The 23,183-nt window shown below is 56.3% G+C and overlaps 1 protein-coding gene across 1 annotated transcript in view; it reads left to right on the top strand.

Moving 5' to 3' along the window:
- Positions 1–22,255, top strand: part of ARHGEF17 (Rho guanine nucleotide exchange factor (GEF) 17) — a 54,577-nt gene extending 32,322 nt beyond the window's left edge. Inside the window, exons 2-21 of the mRNA XM_012645768.1 lie at positions 3,942–4,019; positions 8,887–9,069; positions 11,334–11,450; positions 11,667–11,759; positions 11,983–12,159; positions 12,505–12,555; positions 12,820–12,929; positions 13,037–13,122; positions 14,669–14,787; positions 15,157–15,370; positions 15,997–16,070; positions 16,649–16,848; positions 17,071–17,375; positions 17,818–18,067; positions 18,339–18,425; positions 18,751–18,818; positions 19,020–19,168; positions 19,980–20,154; positions 20,269–20,538; positions 21,501–22,255. Coding sequence (XP_012501222.1) covers positions 3,942–4,019; positions 8,887–9,069; positions 11,334–11,450; positions 11,667–11,759; positions 11,983–12,159; positions 12,505–12,555; positions 12,820–12,929; positions 13,037–13,122; positions 14,669–14,787; positions 15,157–15,370; positions 15,997–16,070; positions 16,649–16,848; positions 17,071–17,375; positions 17,818–18,067; positions 18,339–18,425; positions 18,751–18,818; positions 19,020–19,168; positions 19,980–20,154; positions 20,269–20,538; positions 21,501–21,697 — 3,003 coding nt within the window. The 3' untranslated portion in view covers positions 21,698–22,255. The remainder of the gene's footprint in view (positions 1–3,941; positions 4,020–8,886; positions 9,070–11,333; positions 11,451–11,666; positions 11,760–11,982; positions 12,160–12,504; positions 12,556–12,819; positions 12,930–13,036; positions 13,123–14,668; positions 14,788–15,156; positions 15,371–15,996; positions 16,071–16,648; positions 16,849–17,070; positions 17,376–17,817; positions 18,068–18,338; positions 18,426–18,750; positions 18,819–19,019; positions 19,169–19,979; positions 20,155–20,268; positions 20,539–21,500) is intronic.
- The last annotated feature ends 928 nt before the right edge of the window (positions 22,256–23,183 follow it).

The following is a 23,183-nucleotide window of genomic DNA, read 5'->3' on the forward strand; positions in this document are numbered from 1 at the left end:
GCGGAGGAGCCCGGGGAGGCCCAGGTACGGGGGAAGGGGAGGGGCAGCCAGGGACTTGGGCCACGGCCTGGAACTCAGCAGACCGGGGAGACTGGGGGAGGCATGGAGCGCAGGGCCTAGCCACCGGCTGGAGGCTCTGTGACCAGTAATGAGGGCAGGGAGACTGAGGGCGAAAAGCCCTGGCAACGAATGGTGTGGCTGGCAGGGCGCTGAGGGTCAGAGCCTGGTGGCACTCTGCTGGCGAAATGGGTCAGTGTAGAAGCAGAGGCTGCTGCCAGGGCCATCCTGGGTCCCCAGGCGCAGGAAGGGGAGGCTTTTCCAGCCTTCCTCTCAGGCTGGAGGCGGCCCTCAGGTATCTGTGCTGGGGATAGCCAGTTTGCTCCTCTGGTGCCATCCTCTGCCTCTGCTGGACCGCTAGGCCTTGGAGGTGTCATACTGTGGTGGCAACAGCGGTGTCCCCCTTCCTGGCTCAGGGTGTGTTCCCCTGTGGGGGTGGGGGCAGCTTCCTGGGGCTGTTTTCATGTCTTTGTGTGTGTCTCTCTGGGCCTGGACCCTGGTGGTGCCACTTTGCCAGCTCCAGTGGGGGCTGTGGTCTCTCCTCCCTCCTGTGCTGCGTTGTGTCTCAGCAGTCTCTCAAGTCTCTGCGCTGGAAGGCCTGGTTCTCAGCTGGATGGCTTGGCTGCATTTTTTGTCTCTGTGTGGTGTATCTTGCCTCTATGGCTTCTCTCTGTGTGCCTGTGTCTCTATCTTCATGCTGTGGACATCAAGGTCTCAGTCTTCGGGTCGTGATGCCTCAGTCACACTAGGAGAGGCTCCCTCGGTCTTCCTGCTGTACCCCCCGTCCCCACCTCAGTGCCCCGTGTAATGAGGGTCAGAGGATGGGGCTGTTGAGGCGTGAGGGGCCCTGTGGGCAGGCTGGGCCTGCAGGGCTGTCCCGCCCAGAACAGGTGGGCCTGCTGTTCTGGTTGACAGCTGCGTTGTCCATCTCCTGCTTCCCTTGTCTTCCCCGGCCCCCCACATACACTACGCCCGTGTGTGGGCACGTGCGGAGGGGTGCTCGATGCAGTCACAGGGAACTGGCCTTGTTTTCCGTGCCTTTACCTGACAGCTGAGTGACAGCCCACTGTGCTTTGCAGCAGGGAGGAGGCTGGGAGAGGCGGGCACTGCAGCGTCAGCCTCCCTGTGTTACCCCAGCCTCCCGGCCATCAGGCCCAGCGCCAGCCCTGCCTCTCAGGAAGCCTCCCTGACCCTGACCCTCACTGTGCCTGCTGGCTTGACCGGGCCACGGGTGTGGGTGGGGGAGGGTGGCTGAGGGGCCCGGCGCTCTGTGCAGCCTCGCCGAGGTAGAATGAGAATGGGCGTCGAGGGCCCGCTGTGTGACAGAGCTGCCTTGCCTCCTGCCACCTTCACAGTGCTGAGAGGGAGGGGTTATCAGTTCCATGTGTATGAAATAGAGAAGAATGTGGGAACAGGGTGGTTAGGTGACCACCAAGGTCACACAGCCAGTAAGGGCAGAGCTGCGGACCCTGTGGCCCGTGGCTGCCTGGTCAGTCTGGGAGAGAATTCTGGGTGCTGGGGCCCTAACACTCAGCATGAGGTGGCTGAAGAGACTCTGGTCCTGCCTCTGGTGATCACTGGCTTTGTGACCTTGGGCAAGTCACATCACCTCTCCGACTCGACTTCTCATGTGTACAGTGGACATGACATATCTTTGTCATAGAGCTGAATGTGAGGCTGAAATAAAGCATGTCTGTGAGGTGCTGAGATGTCCCTGGGGGTGGGCTGGGTCAGGATGGCATGTCTGGGCCTTTCTTTGGAAGGCCCTCCTGGCCTGGTGCTGTCCCAGGCTCTCCATCCTAGGGCCGGCCTGGCTTACACCACCTCCTGCCAGAAGCTGCCCTGCTTTTTTAAAAACCTCAGAAGCATGGAGGATAGATGGATGGTCTGGTATCCGGGGGCCCTAAAGCAGGGCCCAGTGCCTCCTCACCCATCGGAGCACAGGGCAGGCAAGAGTGGGGCAGCCCAGCCCCCTGCACCCACCCCCACCCCAGGAGGTGTCATTCAGTGCCCCCCACTGAGTACCTAGCGTGGGAGCCCACTTTTCCACGTGTGCCTCATTGTAGGACACTGGGGAACAGGCCTGAGCCCTGAGTCCCTGAGTCCTTGGGTCAGGGAGTGGGAGGCCTGAGGTAGGTGTACCACAAGCAGAGGCATGAGTGGAGGCTGGGTCCGGTAAGCCAGACAAGGCCTGGAGCTCAGTTCTACCAAGCAGACATGGGCCCTGGGCACAGCAATGACAGGGCATCCCCACTGGTTGAATCTGAGTCCCTACCCTGAGGGGCTCCTAGCGTTGGGGGCTGGAGGGGTACCACTGACATGGACACTCACCTTGGCATTGCCTCCTGCAAAGTGTCTGTTCGAACCAGCAGGCCTTGATGGCTGGAGCCCGACACAGGGTCCAGACGGATACTTGGTCCACCTAGAACAGTTAGAGGCCTTGCCCAGCATCATTCTAGGAATTAGAGGGGTTAGTTTGGAGACCTGGAGTGGAGTCCCTGCGAGAGAAGGGAAGCTACTGGGCTCGTGCCATCTGGGAAGGCTTCCTGGAGGCGAGGGGGCCAGAGGTGTAGAGACTGGTGAGAACCAGCAGCAGGTAAGCTCAGTCCCAGGGGGCTGAGGGCAGAGATGGCATTCCCTTGCTAGCATCCAGCAAAGCCTCCCATAGGACAGCTTGCCCTGTCCCTGGGGGTGTGAGTGCAGAGGCTGGGCGACCCTTGGGGACTCTGTAATTCAGATCATCAGATCCTCAGGACGGAGACATGAGTGTCTGGGTTTCCTCTTCCCCATCTTTAAAACGAGAATAATATTATAACATCCACCTCACAGGGTAGTTGGGAGTATTTAATAACATAATGCTTAGAACACTGTCTGGTACGTAAGAGGGCTCAGTTAGCTTTTTTTTTTTTTTTTGAGACAGAGTCTCACGCTTTTGCCCAGGCTAGAGTGAGTGCCGTGGCGTCAGCCAGCTCACAGCAACCTCCAACTCCTGGGCTCAGATGATCCTTCTGCCTTAGCCTCCCCAGTAGCTGGGACTACAGGCATGCGCCACCATGCCTGGCTAATTTTTTCTATATATATTTTTAGTTGTCTGATTAATTTCTTTCTTTTTTAGTAGAGACGGGGTCTCGCTCTTGCTCAGGCTGGTTTCGAACTCCTGAGCTCAAGCAATCCGCCCGCCTTGGCCTCCCAGAGTGCTAGGATTACAGGCGTGAGCCACCGCGCCTGGCCAGTTAGCTTTTTTAAATGAGAGAATTGGGGTTCAGGCTGGTCTGAGAGTGGCTGACCCCTGGCACCACCTAGCTGTGTGACCTTCACACTGTGTGACATCACCCCTCTGGCCCATGGTGTCTTCATCTGTAGCAGGAGGTGACAGTGTCTGCTCTTAGAGAGAAGTGAAGCCCAGCCAGGTGGGGCATGTCCCCATAGCGCTCAGCCTGAAGATAGGGTTTTACGAGTTGCCTGCTAGAGTGGGTGGTGGCCTAGAGTCATCGTCCTTTGGAGATGTGAAAGGTTATTTTTTTTAAGAGTCCTTTTCATGAGCCCCAGCAGAGAGCCCAGAACTAAACCAGAGACCTCCAGATCTGCCCACAGCTGTGGGGTGGGGTGGGGTGGGATGGAGGGGTGAGGGCCTAACTCTAGGGAGGTGGCATATTGGAGATGTGGCATGAGGGGGCATTCCTGGCGGGGAGCACCTAAGCAAAGGGCTGCCAGAAGAAGGTCCAGGGCTTTGGGGGAACAGCCAGGAGCCCTGGGTGGCAGGAGTGCTAGTCTTGAAGGCCAGAGAGAGAGTGTGGATGGGTTCTCTGGGCCCCACATGGCTGCAGGAGATGGGGTCTGAGAGAAACGAGACCCTTGTTCACCCTCTGCTCCTGTCCCCACAGGACATGCGGAAGCACGTGACCATGACCCTGCTGGACACGGAGCAGTCATATGTGGAGTCACTGCGCACCCTGATGCAGGTGAGGTCATAGCCCAGGCCCCTGAGAACAGCCGTTCTGAGTCCAGGAGGCTGTCAGACAGGCGTGAGCAAACCCACTTCACAGACAAGGGGCTGAGGCCAGGGAGTTATGACCCTGGGACACACCACCCTTCCATGGAGAACCCCTACATGGCTGCCCCAGAGGAGGAGGAAGCCCCCTCCTGGGCAGCAGAGAATACAGAGTGGCCAGGCCAGGGCACCCCAGGGCAGGATCCCTCCCCACTGTCCTCCCGCCTCCCGGCATCCCTGGGCCTTAGCTTAGATCTGAGAACCCCCTCTGGTGTGCCCCCTCCATTTTATTCATTGGCTGGGAAAATATTAGTTGAATGGAATTAAGTGCTGAGCACCTGCTGTGTGCAGGCCCTGTTCCAGCTGCAGGACTCATAGAGATGAGTAAGAGTGACCAGCCTCTGCCACAGGAACTCTCAGCCCTGCCCAGGACATAGTTGAGTATATGGGGCACTCTAGAAGCATCAAGGGTGCTGCCAGATCTGGGCTCAGGGAAGGTTCCTGGAGGAGGTGTTGGCTTCTGCCAAAACCTGTCTTCTCAGCAGCAGGAACAGCACATGCAAAGTCAAGTAAGGAGAAGGCCTGGCACATTCATAGGTCGATGTGGCCACCACGGAGCCTGGGGGTTGGTCCTATGGTGACACTGCAGGAGTCAGCAGGGGCCACACTGTGGGAGCCTTGAACACCAGAAGGGTGTGGGCTCCGCTGGGGAACTGCGAGAGTCGGCAGAGCGTTTTGAGCAGGGGAGGTGTGTGGCCTGATTAATGCTTCATGAATCTGACAGCTGGGAAGGTGGATGGCAGAAGAGGAGGCCAAGGCCATTGAGGTCAGGTGAGGACAGAGGCTGCAGGGAGGGAGCGCTGGGAACAGACACTCAGGAGGTGGACTGGTCAGGCCAGGAGTGACTGGTTAGAGGTGGGAGGTGAGGTGGGGAAACCCGGGATGATGCCTGGACTCCTGGCCTGGGAAGGTGGAGCCCAGGGGAGGAGCAGCTGGAGCAAGATGGTGAGTTCAGGTTCAGACGTGTGTGCTCTGGGGAGGCCCAGGGGCTGGATGCCCACATAGCCGTGGGGCCTGGCAGTCACGGTGGAGGATGAGTTTGCTCAGGCCACCCAGGCAGAGTGACAGCGAAGGATGAAGGTGGAGCCCTGGAAACATCCAGAATATTTGTTCACACACTCACCTCACAGACGCACAGTGAGCCCCTTCAGCGCTGCGGGCAGTGCTGTCTGTGGGGGCCGGGTCCGCAGTGCCCGAGTGATGAGCGCCTGTCTGCTGGAGCTTATGGTCCGGGGTGGAGACTGACGGTAGCCAGCCAGGCAGAGCTTACAGGTGACGCAGTGTGACGCAAAAGCGCACACCCAGAACACATACGTACGGTGGGTACTAACCTTAAAAAGGAGGGAAATTCGGACACGTGCTGTAACACGGGTGAGGCTGGAGGACATTATGCTAAGTGAAGAAGCCAGTCACAAAAGGACAGATATGATTCCACTTATACGGGGTACCTAGTGCGGTCGAACTCACAGAGACAGAAAGAAGAAAGGTGGTTGCCGGGGCCTGGGGAGGAGGGAAGGGGGAGTTAGTGCTTAATGGGGACAGAGGGCTGGAGGTGGGTGGTGGTGATGGTGGCACAAGAATGTGAATGTAATGAACTATACACTTAAAATGGTTAAAATGGTAAATTTTGTATTATGTGTGTTTTACCACAAAAAATATATTGCTTCTATTTTTTAAAAAAAAGTGCATGGAGAAATGTGAACACAGAAGGGGCCCACCCTGGTGTGGGGTCAGGGAAGGCTTCTCTGAGGCTCGGGTGTTTAGCTGAGACTTGAAGGGTGGGTAGGATTTCAGCTGAGAGAGCTCGGAAGGGATGTTTCCGGGCAGAGGAGATAGCAGGGACAAGGGTCGGGAAGCTGGAGGGAACCTAGGGCGGTAGATGACCAGAGGTGGCCAGTGGAACTGCGAGAGGGAGGCGGGACCAGGCCATGCAGGGCCTGAGGGCTGCTGGGCCATGGAGCTGGGCTTTACTGTATGTAAAGGGAGCCATAGGAGGGACACAACCAGAATGCCAGGCAGGAGGAGTAGATATGCAGGGTCCTGAGGGTGGGGTGGTCCTTTGCCATCCCCTAGGTGAGAGTTGGAGGCATTAGGATCAAACAGTCCAGGGTTTGAGTCACTTGCCTCCTTGCTGGGTGACACCAGCTTAATCACCTCACTCCTCTGAGCCTTGATTTTGCCTGTAAAATATCATTAATCATACGCATCTCCCACCGAGAAGATTAAAAAGTGATACCACCCGTGCCTGTTCGCAGGCAGGAGGCAAGAGCAGTGGAGAGCTGGGAGCAGGCAGGGCCTGGGTGTGTCTTTCTACTTCTGAATCTCCCAGGCCCAGCACAGGGTGCTCAGGACCTGTGGGTGGAGGAAGAGAAACTGAGAGTGTTGGCTGGGGAGGGGTGGACGTGCAGGAGGGTGTCGCCTGAACCCAAGGACTGTTGCTGGAGGCAGCCCTGGAGTACGGGAGGGAGGACTGAGGTCCGGCCCTGTGGTCCAGGGCGTGGTTCAGGAGCCAACCCAGGGGCGTTCAAACTTGACTCGACCTCTTGACCAGCTGTGTGACCTGGAGCATGTTACATAGTCAGTCTCCACCTCAGTTTCCTCATCTGTAGAGTGGGGATAGTAACAGTACCTGTCTCAAGTGCGGATGACAAGAGAGATGTGTATAATTTAGCATGCTGCCTACAACTCTGCGTACTTGCATGCATGCATGGATAAAGTTGCATTTCATCCTTGTTTTAACCTTATGAGGTAGGCATTATATTCTCCTTTTTCATACGAGGAAATCAAGACTCAGAGAGGTCAAGAAACTTGCCCAGGGTCATCCATCTAGTAAGTAGTAATAGCTGACATTTATTGAGTGTCTGCTACGTGCCAGGCACTGTTCTGTGTGCTTTTCATGACTTAATTCATATAAAGCTGCCTGTAACCCCCATTTTACAGATGATGACACTGAGACACAGAGAAGTAAAGCATCTTGTCCAAGGTCACAGGGTTAGGAAGTGCCATAGCCTGGGTTGAAACCCTGTCAGTCAGACTCACTGGTCTACACTGCCTGAAGAGTAGTGGTATTTAAGTTGAGACTGGACTCCACATCCTGGTGGTACCTCCCAGTGATCACTGCCACCACAGGGTGATGAGTATTGTTCATGCAGGCCAGGTGTTTAAAATAAAGAAAGAAGTCAAATACCAAAGTTAGCAGTCAGAAGGAGGTAGGATTTGAACCCAGGTCCTGAGGCTACACTCTTTCCTCAGTGTCACCCTCACCCCCTGAGCCTGTCTTCAACGCCAACACTTATAGCTAAACAACCCCCCCTTTCACTGACCACCCCAGCAAGCCCCCCTTCCCTCAGTACTCTACTCTTTCCATAGCGCTCACCACCTTCTAGCCTTCCTTCCTGCCTGTCCCCACTCCCAGGTGAGCCCCACAAGCGCAGGGGGGTTGCCTGTGCACTGAGATAGCAGGCCGCGATGGTCGTTGCTCAGGGAGCATTTGTTCAGTGAACGCGGGTATTGGCTCGGAGCAGGCTCCATACCGACTTCTCAGTCGCTGTTTATCCTTTCCTCCCACTGTGTGCCTGCTTCTGTGCTGGGCGCTGGGACCCGGAGGCGAGCAGTTTAGCTGCCGCCTGGGCTTGGCAGTGACCCTGACCCAGCCCAGGCCCCAGGCTCTGGCCCAGCCTGGTCTGAGAGCTGTGTGAGGAGGCTGCCTGCCTGTCTCCTCACTGTCACCCCTGGCCTTTCCAGAATCCCCAACCAGGCGAGAGGATTCTGTTGAGCTTTACTTTTTCAAGCTTGTTTTACAAAACAAGCCAGATTTTTTAAATGTTTAATATAAATGTTATTGCAACATCACATATGCTTTTTCAAATAACACCCTCGTTTCTTGGGCCTGTAGTGACAGTGTGGGCCAGCAGAGGGCGACCTTCCCCTAAGCGCGCCAGCCACTGAGCTGGGCTGTTCACACTCAGGAATCCTCACTGCCTGCAGATTTGAGGTAAAGTAACAGTTTTAGTCACAGACTGACCAGCAGATCTGAAAACTAACATAACGTTTAGATAGTGTCACTAAGAGCCTCCAGTCACTTCCTCTGTGGCCTCCTATGCTTCCCCATCTTCTTCACAGCAGTTCTTGCCTTTTAACATTCCACGTGATTTCCACACCCGTCCATTCTAAGACACATGGTATTCACGTTGTAACAGCTCTGAAATCAGGGTGCATCCTATAATCGGTGGCATATCATAATGTAATTGGCAGCAAGTTTTTTTCTTAAAGATAAATAAAAATGATGGTGCAGCTTAGATTTGATGAAATGTGATTTTTTTTTTCCTGTTTCTTTTATGTGTGCGTTTCATCCAGCTAGTTTTTAAGCTCTGTCAGGGCAGGGATTTTGGTCTTTCTTGGTCACTGCTGTCTCCCCATTCCTAGAACAGTGCTGGCACATAGTAAGTGCTCAATAAATCTTCGCTGAGTTAGTGTGAGGTGATCTCCCAGGGAACCCCATCTCGCTGCCTCATTCCAAGCTCTGTTTGTTCACGCATTCAACAAACCTTTCCTGAGCCTCTTTACTCCCATCCCATGTCAGGCCCTGGGCTGGGCTGTGAGGGCATAGGTCTTCCCATCTCCCTCCCAGAGCCCCCAGTCTTCCAAGGGAGACGTGAGTGGCAGGGCACTGAATGGCGGGCCCAGTGATCCACGTACACTCACACAGGGGCCTTTGCAGGTGGGGCGGGGGCCGTCTCTCTCTGAGGGCATGTGTGCTGATCCTGCGGGTCCTTCAGGGCTACATGCAGCCGCTGAAGCAGCCAGAGAACTCCTTGCTGTGTGACCCATCACTGGTGGACGAGATCTTTGACCAGATCCCTGAGCTCCTGGAGCACCACGAGCAGTTCTTGGAGCAGGTTCGGCATTGTGTGCAGACCTGGCATGCCCAGCAGAAGGTGGGAGCCATGCTTGTCCAGTCGGTGAGTGGCCCTGCTGCCCTCTTTTGCCAGCCCCCACAAGCTCGGGCCCTGCTAGAAGGGGCTGGATGCTACCATGGTTCCTACTCCCACCCCACCCTGCCTGTTTACTGACTCTGCTCCCAAATCTGACTCTAGAACTTGGCTAGACATTGGCACTGACCCCATACCCTAGGTGGACCTGGACCCGGACACTGCCTAACCTCAGAGCTTGGCCAGACCCGCATGGACCCCAACCCCAAGGTCGGTTAGCACACTGCCCTGATCCTGGACCAGCCCCAGTGGCTGGCACTGACCTGACCCTAGACCTGACCCTGAGCTGGTGCTGATGCTGACCCAGACCTCAAATGGATGCTGGTACTGACCTCAACCCCTGTCTTTACCTGAACCTAAACGATTGCCCTGATCCTGACCCTGGACGTGGGCCTGCTGTTGACCCTGACCCAGTCTTGACTAGCTCTTTTCTCCATCAGGTATTTTAATAATAATGCCTAACACTATTTGTCATTTATTATGTGTTAGGCATTATTCTAAGTAGATGATATATATCAACAACCCTAGGAGGAAGGTGCAATGATTACCCTGATTCTAAAGTCGATAAGTGAGGCAGAGAGAGATAAAGTGACCTGATCAAAGTCACAGTAAGCAGTGGGGCTTTGACCTCAGGAAAGCTGGCTCCAGCGCCCAGGCTCTGCCCTGCCCCATACTCCCTGTTACCACAGACCAGACCTCCCCGAAAGCTTGTCAAGCTCCTACAGTAGTGATTGAGACCTTAGAAAAGGCATTGATTTCAAAATTCAAAAAGAACGGCAAAAGTAAAGCTAATCAACATATAATGAAACATCTGTAGAGCACAGCATGCCATTTTCTTCCATTGCTAAATTCAGTATTCCTGTATAGGAATTTAACTACATTTGACAAACTTTAGGTTACATTTTGTTATTTTGCCAGAATCCCCAAGAATATATGATGATGACTGATAAATCACAGCCAAATGCAAACCAAATGGTTACTCAGAGCCACATAATTTCAAAAGCAAAATTGTAAAAATTCTTCCAAAAACTTCACAAGCAAAAGAAAATTATATCCATTTTTTTGGGATGTGGGTGTGTTTTGATGTGTTTGTTATTACATGGCGTGGGCACTTGAACCTAAAAAGGTCTTAGAATGCCCCTGCTAAGCTGGACATTGATGTGACCAGATGGGACCCCAGCCTGGATAGAGTGCTGACATCTCCAGCCCTCAGGTCACTGGGCTCAGCCCCCTGCCCGGACCTTCATGCTGATCACGGACTGTGGCGGAAGCCCGGGCCCCAGACAGCAGTCAACCCAGCATGCTCTGGCCCAGGATGGGGGTGGTTGGGCAGGGCTGTCTTCCTCCCTGAGCTGCTTCACACCCTGCTCTGTGCAGAGGCAGGGACAGTTGGCACCTTAGAGAGAGAGACTCTGAGGCCTTGGGGGAGCCAGAAACACCACTAACGGTCGGTCACTTAGCCTACCCATGGTGCAGCTGAGACAGGAACCTGTGTCCCGACTCCCAGACAAGGATTCGGACTGAGAACCTCCATAGTTAGTCTGCCATCAGCTGGCCAGCAGGTATTAGCCACCAGCTGTGTGCCCTGCCCTGAGCAGGGCTTTACGGTGGGTGGGGTAGGAGAACTTCTCTCCTTGGAAAGGGAAAACTTGTCCTGAGGGGTCTGGAGAAGCCAGGGGGCTGGTGTAGTACCAGGCAGAGCCCTAGTCAGGACAGGGAGTGCTTCTTGGAGCAGACAGAACTGGAGCTCAGCCTTGAGGGCGGGTGAGATTTGGATGGGGAAGGGCATTCCTGGTGGAGGGAATCGCATGAGCAAAAGCCAGGTGGCTAGAATGAATCTGTGTGACTCAGAGAAGAGGAGGGAGAACTGCCTGGCTGGACTTGGTGGCGTTGGAGGCCTAGGGACGGAAATGCCAGGTCGGAAGTGAAAGAACGAGGTCTGAGCTCACAGTACACATCCAAGCACACATGCGTAGGTATGCACACAGACACACTCAGATGTACGTTTGTACATATGTATGCATACATACACACACACACCTCTTCACATGTCACACAGACAGCACATACACACTTAGCCAAAAGACACAGGAGCACGTGACTGACCCCTTATAGACCATAACATTTCTAGATGGAGGGAAGAGATGTTGACTAATGAATCAGTGGAAACCAGGACTGGGCAAGATGGGGTGAGGGGTCCCCTGAGAGTCCCCAACCTGCCTCCTCACCCACAGTTCTCCAAAGATGTCCTGGTAAACATCTATTCCGCCTATATCGATAACTTCCTCAATGCAAAGGACGCTGTGCGAGTGGCTAAGGAGGCGAGACCCGCCTTTCTCAAGTTCCTGGAGGTACTGTGGGCCCGGGCAGGGGCGGGAGGTGACCCTCACCTGGGGCCAGCTTTGAGGGCCCCGGGAGCTCCCGGTCTGGGCACCATAGCCCTAGCTGTTGGGCCAACCTCTGACTCGGGCTAAGCTGGAGGAGCTTGCTGGGGCCTGTCCCTGGGCATACCCTTTCCGCAAGTCATTCCTCACACGGGAGCCCATCCAGCCTGCTTTGGGTTTCAGCAAAGCATGCGTGAGAACAAGGAGAAGCAGGCACTGTCTGACCTCATGATCAAGCCCGTGCAGCGGATCCCACGCTACGAGCTTCTGGTGAAGGTGGGCGTGGGGCTGGGTGGGGAGGTGGGCAAGGCCCGGAAGCATGGGGGGATACAGGGCTGCCGAGGCCCCTTCCTGGCTGAGCCTGGCATCAGGGTCTCCAGGGTTCAGGTGGGAAAGGAAGTCCTCTCTGGTGTCTACTCATAGTCCTGCCTACTCCAGCAGTCAGTCTGGGGCCCCGGGGCAGCTATGCAGGCAGGTCTGGTCCCCATTCCCACCCCAGGACCTCCTGAAGCACACACCTGAGGACCACCCAGACCACCCACTCCTGCTGGACGCACAGCGGAACATCAAGCGGGTGGCTGAACGCATCAACAAGGGTGTCCGGAGCGCGGAGGAGGCAGAGCGGCATGCCCGCGTGCTGCAGGAGATCGAGGCTCACATCGAGGGCATGGAGGATGTGCGTGCTGCCCCACCCTGCCCCACCCACGTCTGTGTGTGCTCAGCCTCTGTCTGCATCTGTCACCTGGAATCGTGGCCATGTGTGTGTCCACGTTGGGCTGCAGTGTATTTGCATCCATGTCTGCCAGCGTCTCTGATCACACATCCCCCCCGTCTGCGTCCTCTTCCTCGTCTGTCTCTGACCATCTGTCCCTGGCCTGGCAACATAGTGTTTGGAGGGTGGACTGGATGTTGCTTCCAGTGGCCTGGTCCATGGAGTGGGGCTGAGGGGTCACTGGGATTTGTGGAGAGGACAGGGATTAGTAACCAGCCTTCAAGATGCCTTGCCCCTCCCGCCCCACAGCTCCAGGCCCCTCTGCGGCGGTTCCTGAGGCAGGAAATGGTCATTGAAGTGGTAAGTGCATCCCAGTGTCTGCCCACCTGTCCCCACCTCCCCGCTTTGTTAGTCTTTGGCTCCTACCTGCTGCCCATGGGTCTCCCTGCTCTTCCACCCCAACAGGAGCCCTGGTCAAATCCCAACCCTGCTCTGACTCTCTGAGCAGCGGGGGGAGAGTTCTTGCCCTTCCCTGGGCCTTGCTGTCCCCTTGGGCCCTGTGGGCATATGGGTGGGCTTCTGGACTGTGTTCACTCAGCCTGAATCCTGCCTTGGGCCCCACAGAAGGCAATTGGTGGCAAGAAGGACCGTTCCCTCTTCCTGTTCACGGACCTCATCGTCTGCACCACCCTGAAGCGAAAGTCAGGCTCTCTGCGGCGCAGCTCCATGAGCCTGTGAGTGGCTGGGGCGGGGCTCAGGTGGTGCGGGCAGGGGGAGCAGTTGCTCTTCCCTCGGCCCTACTCCCCTGCCCTGGCCAGAGTGCCCCATTGGCTCCCCACAGGTACACGGCAGCCAGTGTCATCGACACGACCAGCAAGTACAAGATGCTGTGGAAGCTGCCATTAGAGGACGCAGATATTATCAAAGGTGAGGCTGGCTCGGGCCGGCCCCAGGGTTCTGGATGTTGGGGTCTTCCTCTCAGAAGCCCTCCTAGAGGGTTTGAGCTACAGCCAGTCTGGCTACCTGTCCCTCCGCTCTCTTGCTTTTGGGCCTTGCTTTCCCATCCTGTACAAGGGGGCTGGCATAAAGGACCTGGTGGCACCCACAGAGCTGGACCAGCCTGTCTATACACACCACCTTCTGATGGGGCAGTGACCTAGGCTGGCAGGTGGGGCCAGGTGGGGGTGGTGCAGGGAGAGCAGACATAACTAATTAGCCATTAATTCATCTGTACAGACTCACTTGAGCACCTAACATTAGATGATGTCGCACTGCTCTGGTTCAGTGGTTTTGTGCACAGGGAACAGGGACTCAACTTAAGTTAGTGTAAGCAAAGGGCTGGTTGGAACGGTCCATGTCATTTGGTCTGAGACTGTCGGGAGCTGAGGCAGCTTCAAGGAGCCACCTGCCCTCCTGCTGTGTCTGTCTTTCTGCCCCTCTTGTTGTGAGTTAGCCCATCCTAGGTGCTCTTAGCTTTCTGCTTTCTTGTAACTCCAGTGATCAGGCCCAGCCTCTGTCTCCAAGTTCACCTAGATGGGTGCTCACCTGGAGCTTGGCCCACAGGAGGAGGGGGAGGGGCTCGCCCGGCCCACGGGGGGTGAAAGCTGATTTTTATTGTTACTGGTCCAACTCATCTCTTCTCACTAGAGAACAGGCCAGTCAATAAAATGACCACCTTTAAGTCAAGTGCCCACTTCTGGTCCAGTCAGGTGTGGCCAGGAGAGGGGCAGGGTTGTATGGAAGAAAATGTGGCTGCCCAGGTGGTGAGGGTTGGGGTGGGACAGTTTCTGTCAGAAGGAGCAGGGAATGGTATTAGTCTGTTTGAGCTTCTATAACAAAAGCACCATAGACTGGGTAATTTAAAAACAATAGGAATGTGTGTCCTGGCCCATGGGGGGAGGGAGAGCCCCGTGTTTGGGCCCCTGGTCCAGAGTGTACACCCTGAACCGGGCAGCATGGGCTGTGGGGGTGCCAAGCTGCCCGTAGGGCCTGCTGCTTAGCAATGGTCAGATGCGGGATAGGGCCACAGAAATCCAGGCCATCAGCTCAGTGCCCCTCCTCTGTGGGGAAATGAGTCTCCTGGTCAGCAGATTTGCCTGCCAGAGGCTCTGCTTGCTTGGCCAACTCCCCTGGGGCGGCTGCACCAGCAGCGGTTCCCTGTCAGCTGGAGCCTGTGCAGCCTGCAGAGCAGTCTGCCATTTTACGCTGTGTGCCTTCCCGGGGACTTCTCCACGGGCCAACATCCTGCCACGTGGCTCTGAATCAGGCCCAGTCATCTGCTCTCAGGCCTAGGGTTTCTCCGGGAGCTGTTAACCTTGTTCCCAAAAGCTTGGGGTGTATACGTTCTGGGTTTGTCATGCCTCTCCCCATACCCCAGCTGCAAGTTATTCAGTGAGGGGAGGAGTGTCTGTCCAAGCTGGATCTTGTCTGTCTGTGTCTGTATCTGTCCATTGCCTTCCTTCATCCCCACCAGGGGCATCCCAAGCCACCAATCGGGAGAACATCCAGAAAGCCATCAGCCGCCTAGATGAGGACCTCACCACCCTGGGCCAAATGAGCAAGCTCTCTGAGAGCCTCGGTTTCCCCCACCAGGTCTGTGTCCTCTGCCTGAGGCTGGGAGGTAGGGGGACCCTTGACCCTATCTGAAGGAGAGACTTAGCCTTGGCATTTGCATGAGGGAGGAGACATCCCTTTCACTTACCTGAGAGAGAAATTACAGCCTCACCCCCATCTGAGGGAAGTGACATGTTCCAAGTCTGAAGGTGGCGGCAGAGCTCCATCCCCATCTCAGGTGGAGAGGGGGCCTAACCCTGCGGGAATCCAGGCTACCTCCTGGTCTAAGAGAGGAGACAGAGTCCTCTTTGCTGTCTGAGGAGAGAGGCGGGTCCCCCACACATTCCCAAGGGCAGGCACAGGCTGTAGAGAGACTTGGGCCTGAGGCCTGGGCCTCCTTCCCTGCAGAGCCTGGATGATGCTCTGCGGGACCTGTCTGCCGCCATGCACCGTGACCTGTCGGAGAAGCAGGCGCTGTGCTACGCCCTTTCCTTCCCACCAACCAAGCTGGAGCTCTGTGCCACACGGCCTGAGGGCACCGACTCCTTCATCTTCGAGTTCCCCCATCCTGACGCCCGCCTTGGCTTCGAACAGGCCTTCGATGAGGCGAAGAGGAAGCTGGGTGAGCCAGGATGCATGCTGGTGCTCTCCAAGAAACTCCGGGCAGTAAGCAGTGGGCCCAGTAAGCAGTGGGCCGCATCTCAGCTGTCTGTGACTTCAGGAGCCAGAAATCCCAGAGCTGCGGTGCTGTGTGCTCTAGCCCCACCTGGTGGGGAGGGTAGACTCAGACTTCTGCAGTGAAACATCAGACTGAAAAATAGCTGTGGCCTCCGGAGAGCCTCCCTCATAGGGAGAGGATTCCATGGATAAGGGTCATCACTGTCTGCCAGGCTGCTCCTTAGTGGGCATGGATGGCCAAGACCCTCTCCATACTCTGCCTCCATAGTGTGAACAGGGCTGGATCAGGGAAAGCTATCGATCAGAGTTCATGGCTTAGAAGACTCTTAGAGACCCCTCAGTCTAACCCTGAGACAGTACAGATGGGAAAAGATTGAGGCCAGGAGCAAGCAGAGCATAATGCACAACCGCCTCATTCTAGTGTGGCTGGGGTCAAGCCCTCGAGAGACCCTGAGGGGGTAGGGGAGGAAGGGAAATGGGGCAGGGGCAGGACCGGGGTGAGGTGGATGCTAAGTGGGGCCTGCCTCCCTCTGCCCTGTCTCTGTGTCTATCCGTCCATCTCCACTACAGCAGCCAGCAAAAGCTGTCTAGACCCGGAGTTCCTGAAGGCCATCCCCATCATGAAAACCCGCAGTGGCATGCAGGTGTGTACGCACGTGGGTCATGTGGGTGCGTGCATTCAAAGCCAGCAGGTGTTCATGAGTTTTTGTTTTGTCTGTAATGATGCCTATGTGTCTGGAACGTTGCTATTATTCCTTATGTCTTTGAGTACGTACAGCTCTCTGTACATGCACATGGACACTGCATATGTATCCCATGTGTATGGGTATGTTTCATGCATAGCTATATCTGTGCATGTGAACAAAGGCTCTATGATTGATAGGAAGATGTCTCATTTATGTGCCTGTATGAGTCTGCATACATATGTACAAAGGTTACCAATATCACATTTGTTATGTGCATGTATTTGTGATCATGCTTGGGATATGTATGTGCACATGCAGATACAGGAGATGCCTATATCACGTGAGCATGAGTGCATTTGATGTATAAAGTGTCATGTGTGCTGTATGTGTAGACTTGTGTGTAGAGGGGTGTATAGGGAATCCGTACACACCCACGCAGGCCCTCCTCCCTCGGTTCTGCTGCGGTCCCCCTGGAGAGTGGGGAGCTAGCAGCAATTCCTCCATTCACCTTCCCTGTCCATTGGCGCCTCCCGCAGTTCTCGTGCGCAGCCCCCACCCTGAACAGCTGCCCGGAGCCCTCGCCTGAGGTGTGGGTGTGCAACAGCGACGGCTACGTGGGCCAGGTGTGCCTGCTGAGCCTGCGCGCAGAGCCGGACGTGGAGGCCTGCATCGCCGTCTGCTCCGCTCGCATCCTCTGCATCGGGGCGGTGCCGGGCCTGCAGCCACGCTGCCACCGGTGAGGCTCCGAGGCTCGGTGGGTGCGCTGCAGGCCTGCAAGACCAAGCCTTCTGCCCCACCGCACGACCTGGTTGTGAGCGGGCACAGTGGCTGTGGGCGGGGCTCGATGGCTGTGGGCGGGGCCAGGTGGCTGTGGGCGGGGCCTGTGGGAGGGCCAGAGGTAAGTCCACAGAGTTTGTCCTGTACCAGCTCTTATCCCCAACTCCCTTGTGTCTCGCAGGGAGCGGCCTCCGTCGCTGAGGGGTCCCCGCGAGACGGCACCGGAGGAGCCCGCGGGGCCAGAACTGGATGTGGAGGCCACCGCGGACGAGGAAGCAGCGACGCTGGCGGAGCCGGGGCCCCAGCCCTGCCTGCACATTTCCATCGCAGGCTCGGGCCTGAACATGGTGCCGGGCCCCGCGGAGGGCGACCCCCGTCCAGAGCTGGTGCCCTTTGACAGTGATTCCGACGATGAGTCTTCGCCCAGCCCCTCTGGGACCCTACAGAGTCAGGCCAGCCGGTCCACCATCTCCTCCAGCTTTGGCAGTGAGTGCCCAACTTGAGGCTAGCAGGCAGGGCAGGCTGCCCAGAGGGTGCAAGGAGGGACCAGTGTAGGCAGAGGCCTGGAGTCAGATCTCAGCGGGAGCCAGCAAGCTGGGCAGGGGCCATGACACCAAGGACCCAAGGACAATGACACAGTCAAACAGGATCCCGAAGACCCTAGAGTGCCCAATTAAGGAAGATGGGGTGCTGGGTGGAGGGGCTGGTCCCTCTGTCCAAACCGTGGGGCCCTAGGGAAGGGGGGCCATGCTAGGACAGGAATCTGTGTGGCTGAGCTGTCAGTGAACAGGGTAAGGGGCCTGAGCAGATGCAGAGGCCCTTGGGAGGGGCATGGCCAGGAGAGATGCATTGAGACTGAGGGCTAGGAAGATACCAGGTCTCAGGCCTGGTGGAGGGGGATGGAGACAGAGACCTTTGTCTCTCTCAGATGAGGAGACCCCAAGTTCCAAGGAGGCCACAGCAGAGACAACCAGCTCAGAGGAGGAGCAGGAGCCTGGCTTCCTGCCACTGTCTGGCTCCTTTGGGCCTGGCGGTCCCTGCAGCACCAGCCCAATGGATGGGAGAGCCCTTCGCCGCTCCAGCCGTGGCTCTTTCACCCGGGGAAGCCTTGAGGACTTGCTGAGCGTTGACCCTGAGGCCTACCAGAGCTCCGTGTGGCTGGGCACTGAAGACGGCTGGTAGGGACAGGGCAGGGGCTGGGACACAGTGCCAGAAGCCTGAGCTCCCTGGAAATCAGATGGCACCGGGAGGGCTTTAGGTCAGACCTCAGGGGTGCTGCCAGCCGGAATGCCAGTGGGTCTGAAGCACACGGGAGGCTGTGGGATCTCAGTACCTTGGGCACACAGCTGGCATGGAGGATGCGGTGGTATAGGCAAAGAGGTGGAGAAATGACTCCAGGGACTGGCGTGCACCAAGCATGTGTCACAGGCATATACCCCTGATCCACAGTGTCCACGTGTACCAGTCCTCCGACAGTATCCGTGATCGCAGGAACAGCATGAAGCTCCAGCATGCAGCCTCTGTGACCTGCATCCTGTAAGGCGCTGGGGTGGCCCTTTCTGTCCAGATCCTTCTAAGCCACATGTGCAGGCCTCTTTCTGTCCACCTGGGTCCCCCTGCTCTGCTGCCCCTCCTCTCTGTGGAGGCTGGAGGCCAGAGGCCTGGCCCTAGGCTAGCTCTGTGTCTTACACACTCTGTGAACTCAGGGAAGTCACTGCCTCTTCTTAGCCTCAGACTCCTCATGGGTGGGAGGAGGTGGTCTCTTGGGAGCCACTGCCATTCTATCTGTTATTCCCCAGGCCCCAGGTGCCCCACTTTGGCCTCCTGAACTCCCTGAATGCTCCCTCTTTTTCCTGCCCAGATATCTGAATAACCAGGTGTTTGTGTCTCTGGCCAACGGAGAACTTGTGGTCTACCAAAGAGAAACAGGTCAGTGCCCACCCACCCCAGTCCCCTGCTGGTGTTGGAGCTCTCTCCTGAAGGTGCGGCTCTGGGTGACTCCCAGGCCTTCTCTGGGTCTTGCTGTCCTTGCTTATAAATGGGGATGTTAACATCTCATTTCAGGGGAGAGTGAGGCTTAAATTCAGTACTGGACTGAATTTCTTTTTTCTTTACCCCATCCCACTCCAGGCCGTTTCTGGGACTCCCAGAACTTCAAATCAGTGACCCTGGGTGCTCAGGGGAGCCCCATCACCAAGATGGTGTCTGTGGGTGGGCGGCTGTGGTGTGGCTGCCAGAACCGCATCCTTGTCCTGAGTCCTGACACGCTGCAGCTGGAGGTAGCAGGGGATAGGGGAACAGAATTGGTGACTTGGGGTGAGCTGGGCCCATGTGAGAGGAAGATGAGAACATGGAGGGGACATAAAAAGCATCCAACTGGGGTTGGGACCTTCTCCTGAGCACAGTGTGATCCTGGGCCAGCCCCTGCCCTTTGCTACTCGTTTCTTTTGTAGCCAATGAGGAAGACAGTAAGTGCCCATGTATGTCAGGAATCCTTATTCGTGCTTCTGCCCACCCTCTCTCGGCTCAGGTGTTGGGGTCTTTTGGGGATAGGACAGGGGTCCTTCCTGACTTTGCCTCTAGCCCTGGCTTCATTTATACATGTCAGAGGTATCTAGCCTGATGGTATCAGGTTCCCTTGATTTCCTCTCATTCCATCGTTGGCCGGGCTGCAGTCTGGTTCAGGCCCCAGCTCTGTGACTGCCTTGCTGTGTAGCCTTGGGCAGGTTACTTTCCCTTCTAGGCTTCAGCTTCCCCACCTGTCCAGGGAGAGGCCAGTGACTGGTCTTTAAATCCTTCAAGCTTTGAAATTCTCTGATCCTTAAATCACTCAAGTTTTGTGGGGAAAGGGCACCACCATTTTAATTCCTGAGGATGAAATTGGGAGTCAGCAGTGAAACGAAGCTTTGAAAGGTTAATCATGCAGACCACGGCCCAAGGTGGCCTTTGCTGTCCATCGGGTGGGCACTGTGGAGAGGCTTGGTGTGAGTTGTAAGGAGGGAGGGATGGGCACTGGTGACGCTCCAGGCCAGGAGGGGAAGGGGAAGCAGGGCTGCCAGTGACCATCTGCTCTCTACCCCACCCCCACAGCACACGTTCCACGTGGGGCAGGACTCAAGCCGCAGTGTGGCTTGCATGGTGGACTCCAGCCTGGGCGTGTGGGTGACATTGAAGGGTAGCGCCCATGTGTGTCTCTACCATCCAGACACCTTTGAGCAGCTGGCAGAGGTAGATGTCACCCCTCCCGTGCACAGGATGCTCGCAGGTACTGATCTCAAGCTACCACCACACCTTCTCTTAGAGCCTTTCTGCCCTGTCATTGAGGAGGCTGAGCCGGGGCCAGGATTTGGTCCCAGCTCTGGTCTGTCTCCCACCCCAGGCTCTGACGCCATCATCCGGCAGCACAAGGCTGCCTGCCTGCGGATCACAGCACTGCTGGTGTGTGAGGAGCTGCTGTGGGTGGGCACCAGTGCCGGCGTCGTGCTCACCATGCCCACCTCGCCTGGTACTGTCAGCTGCCCACGGGTACCCCTCAGTCCTGCTGGCCTCGGCCAGGGACACACTGGCCATGTCCGCTTCTTAGCCGCAGTCCAGCTGCCAGACGGCTTCAACCTGCTCTGCCCAACCCCACCACTTCCCCCAGACACAGGTGGGTCTGTGCGTCCTACCCTAAGCCAGGGGTCCTGGACTTTCAGTTTAGGACGCTCTGCTGTCCTGCCAGAAGAGGTTTTAAGAAGGAGGAAAAGTGTAACAGAGCTGGAGATGGCATGTATTACAAGAAATAGGTGATGGAAGCCCCCAGGTGAAACCTACTAGGACAGTGCATGTGTGCACATGTTGTGTGTACATAAAGGTCTGTCCGAAGAGGTGTCAGGGGGACAGGGAGTGAACTATAAGCTTAAAACGCAGAATATGGCACAGCTGGAATATGTATATAGAAAATATGTCCTGTTATATATGTTTCTGCTGTTGTATATATTTCCTGTATACAGTGGGAAATACAACAGGACTAGAAACAGTGTACAGGGCAGGAAGTGATGTGCAGAGCAGGAAATAGAAATAGCAGCAGAAAACACAGCATAGCATGGCATGTGGGACAGGAAATGAGCTGTGAGAATTAGAAAGTGAAATGGTAGGAAATGATGTACACAAAGGAGGTCACAATCAGAAACATTTTGCTTTGGCAGAACAAGAAATCATGTTCCCGAGGGGATGTGGCCATGAAATCAGGAAGCAATAAAGCCTGGGTCAGGGTTGTCTGGGTCCAGGGCAGGATTGTGCTCCCCAACTGGGAAAGGGCGTTGAAGTAGGAGCATTACATCATCATCATGAGGAGGACGTCATGTGTGCAGTAATCAAGAGACACAGAAAGTGGTGTCACCTTTTCTATCTGTCCTGACTAGAAAGTGCAGGTGGGAGATAAGAAGTCTGGCTGCCAGGAAGTGGGCATTTCTTTCCAAATAAGCTCTTGGCTGACAGAGAGTGGGACCCGCCACAGGAAGGGTACACATCTTTCTTCCTGTCTTCTGGGGTATGGGAGCTCAGACCATGATGGGACAGCGAAGCCACCAGTTGCCCCCAGGCTGATGGATCCTCCCCTTTGGCCCCCAGGCCCGGAGAAGCTGCCTTCCCTGGAGCACCGGGACTCCCCTCGGCACCGAGGCCCGACCTCGGCCAGGCCTAAAATGCTGGTTATCAGTGGAGGTGACGGCTATGAGGACTTCCGGCTCAGCAGTGGGGGTGGTGGCAGCAGTGAGACCGTGGGCCGTGATGACAGCACAAACCACCTCCTCCTATGGAGGGTGTGACCCTGTCCGCTGTGGCCCAGGACTTGCCCGCCCACCTGCCCATCAGCCTGCCTGCCTCCTCCTAGCCCTCACGCAGACCTTGACCAGGAGTGTCTGACCAGGGGCGCACACGTGCCTGCGTGGGCTCTGTCTTGTCGTCGCAGAAGCATTCCTGATGGAACACCCACTGGCCAGCTAGGCCAAGGCCTCTCCTGGCCCTCTGGCTGCTCTGGTGTCCCCAGTCATGATGGGATGGGGGGCACGTGTGCCGCCCAGGACCTCTGTCCCTGGAGCTTCTACCAAAGACACAGTTGGGCCTGGACCCCACAGGGCTGGGGAGGGCCATGTGCAATATTTGGGGACAGTTTTCTGAGGGCAGCGGGAAGGCTGGGGAATGAAATCCTTTCCCATGTACAGTATTTATGTTCCTTTTCAGATGTATACCTTCCCAAGCACTTATTTATGCAATGACCTGGGGTAGGGGATGATTTGAGGAAAAGACAGGAGGAAAAAACCCTATTCCTGCCACCCTGGGACCCTAACCAAGCCTTCCTGGAGGGACCAATCCCCTCCCCTTGCATACACATACACACACACACACACACACACACATACACACACACACACACACTGCATGTTCAGGGCACTAAAGCACTGCCCTTTCACATCAACTGTCCAAGGCCCGGTCCTGACTGCGCTGCCCTCCGTCGTCCAGGACAAGATGGTGACTCCTGGGGCAGTGGCTGGGGCAGTGGCTGCCAGCTGGGGGCCTCCCCAGGCCTTGGCATTTCCCAGTTTGTTGGTGGTGCCTGGAGTGGTTTCCTAATTTGGGAACGCTGATGGGGCCTTGGCCAGGGCTTTCTCTCAGGTAGGAGAAAAGGGGCCCTGTGCTCTTTGCGGTTACCGCGCCCCCAGCCCCGCCTCCCCATGTCTCATGCACTGGCACATTCAGTCACCTCGGAGCGGACCTAGGAGCCCCTCACCCTGACCACCGAGTCTCTCTCTCCACACTTCCTCCTGCCAGGGGCAGCCCCTTCAGGAAGGACCCCCAAAGCTCGGGGGCTGGATATGGCCTCATCGGCTGCGAAGGCTCCCTCCCGAGGACATTCCCCAAGCCCCCGGCCGGCGGGGAGCCAGTCCGACCCTCAGCCCCCTCGCTGCTTCAGCTACAGCTCCAAAGGTCTGGTTTCAGATGGGGTTTGTTTTGTTCTGTTTGGTTTTGGTTTTGTTTGGGGTGGGTGGGTCATTGTGGTCTTAGATTATGTTTCTCTTGCTACTCTCTTTGGATGATGAAGTTTAAAGAGTCAATAAATAGAAATACCAAACCATTGCTCCTCATTGGTGGCTACAGCGGCCTCCTGCCAGCAGCCTCCTCAGCCACATGGGCCTCCCAACACTGACTCACTTGGGCGCAAAAGGGAGGCCTTGGAGACCCAGAAGAGTGCTGGGTGGCAAGGCTGCCACCAACGTACTGTGTTACTCTGGGTAGGGTACTGACCCATCTGGA

The sequence above is a fragment of the Propithecus coquereli genome, unplaced genomic scaffold, assembly GCF_000956105.1.
Source record: "Propithecus coquereli isolate 6110/MARCELLA unplaced genomic scaffold, Pcoq_1.0 Scaffold235, whole genome shotgun sequence".
Lineage (NCBI taxonomy): Eukaryota > Metazoa > Chordata > Mammalia > Primates > Indriidae > Propithecus > Propithecus coquereli.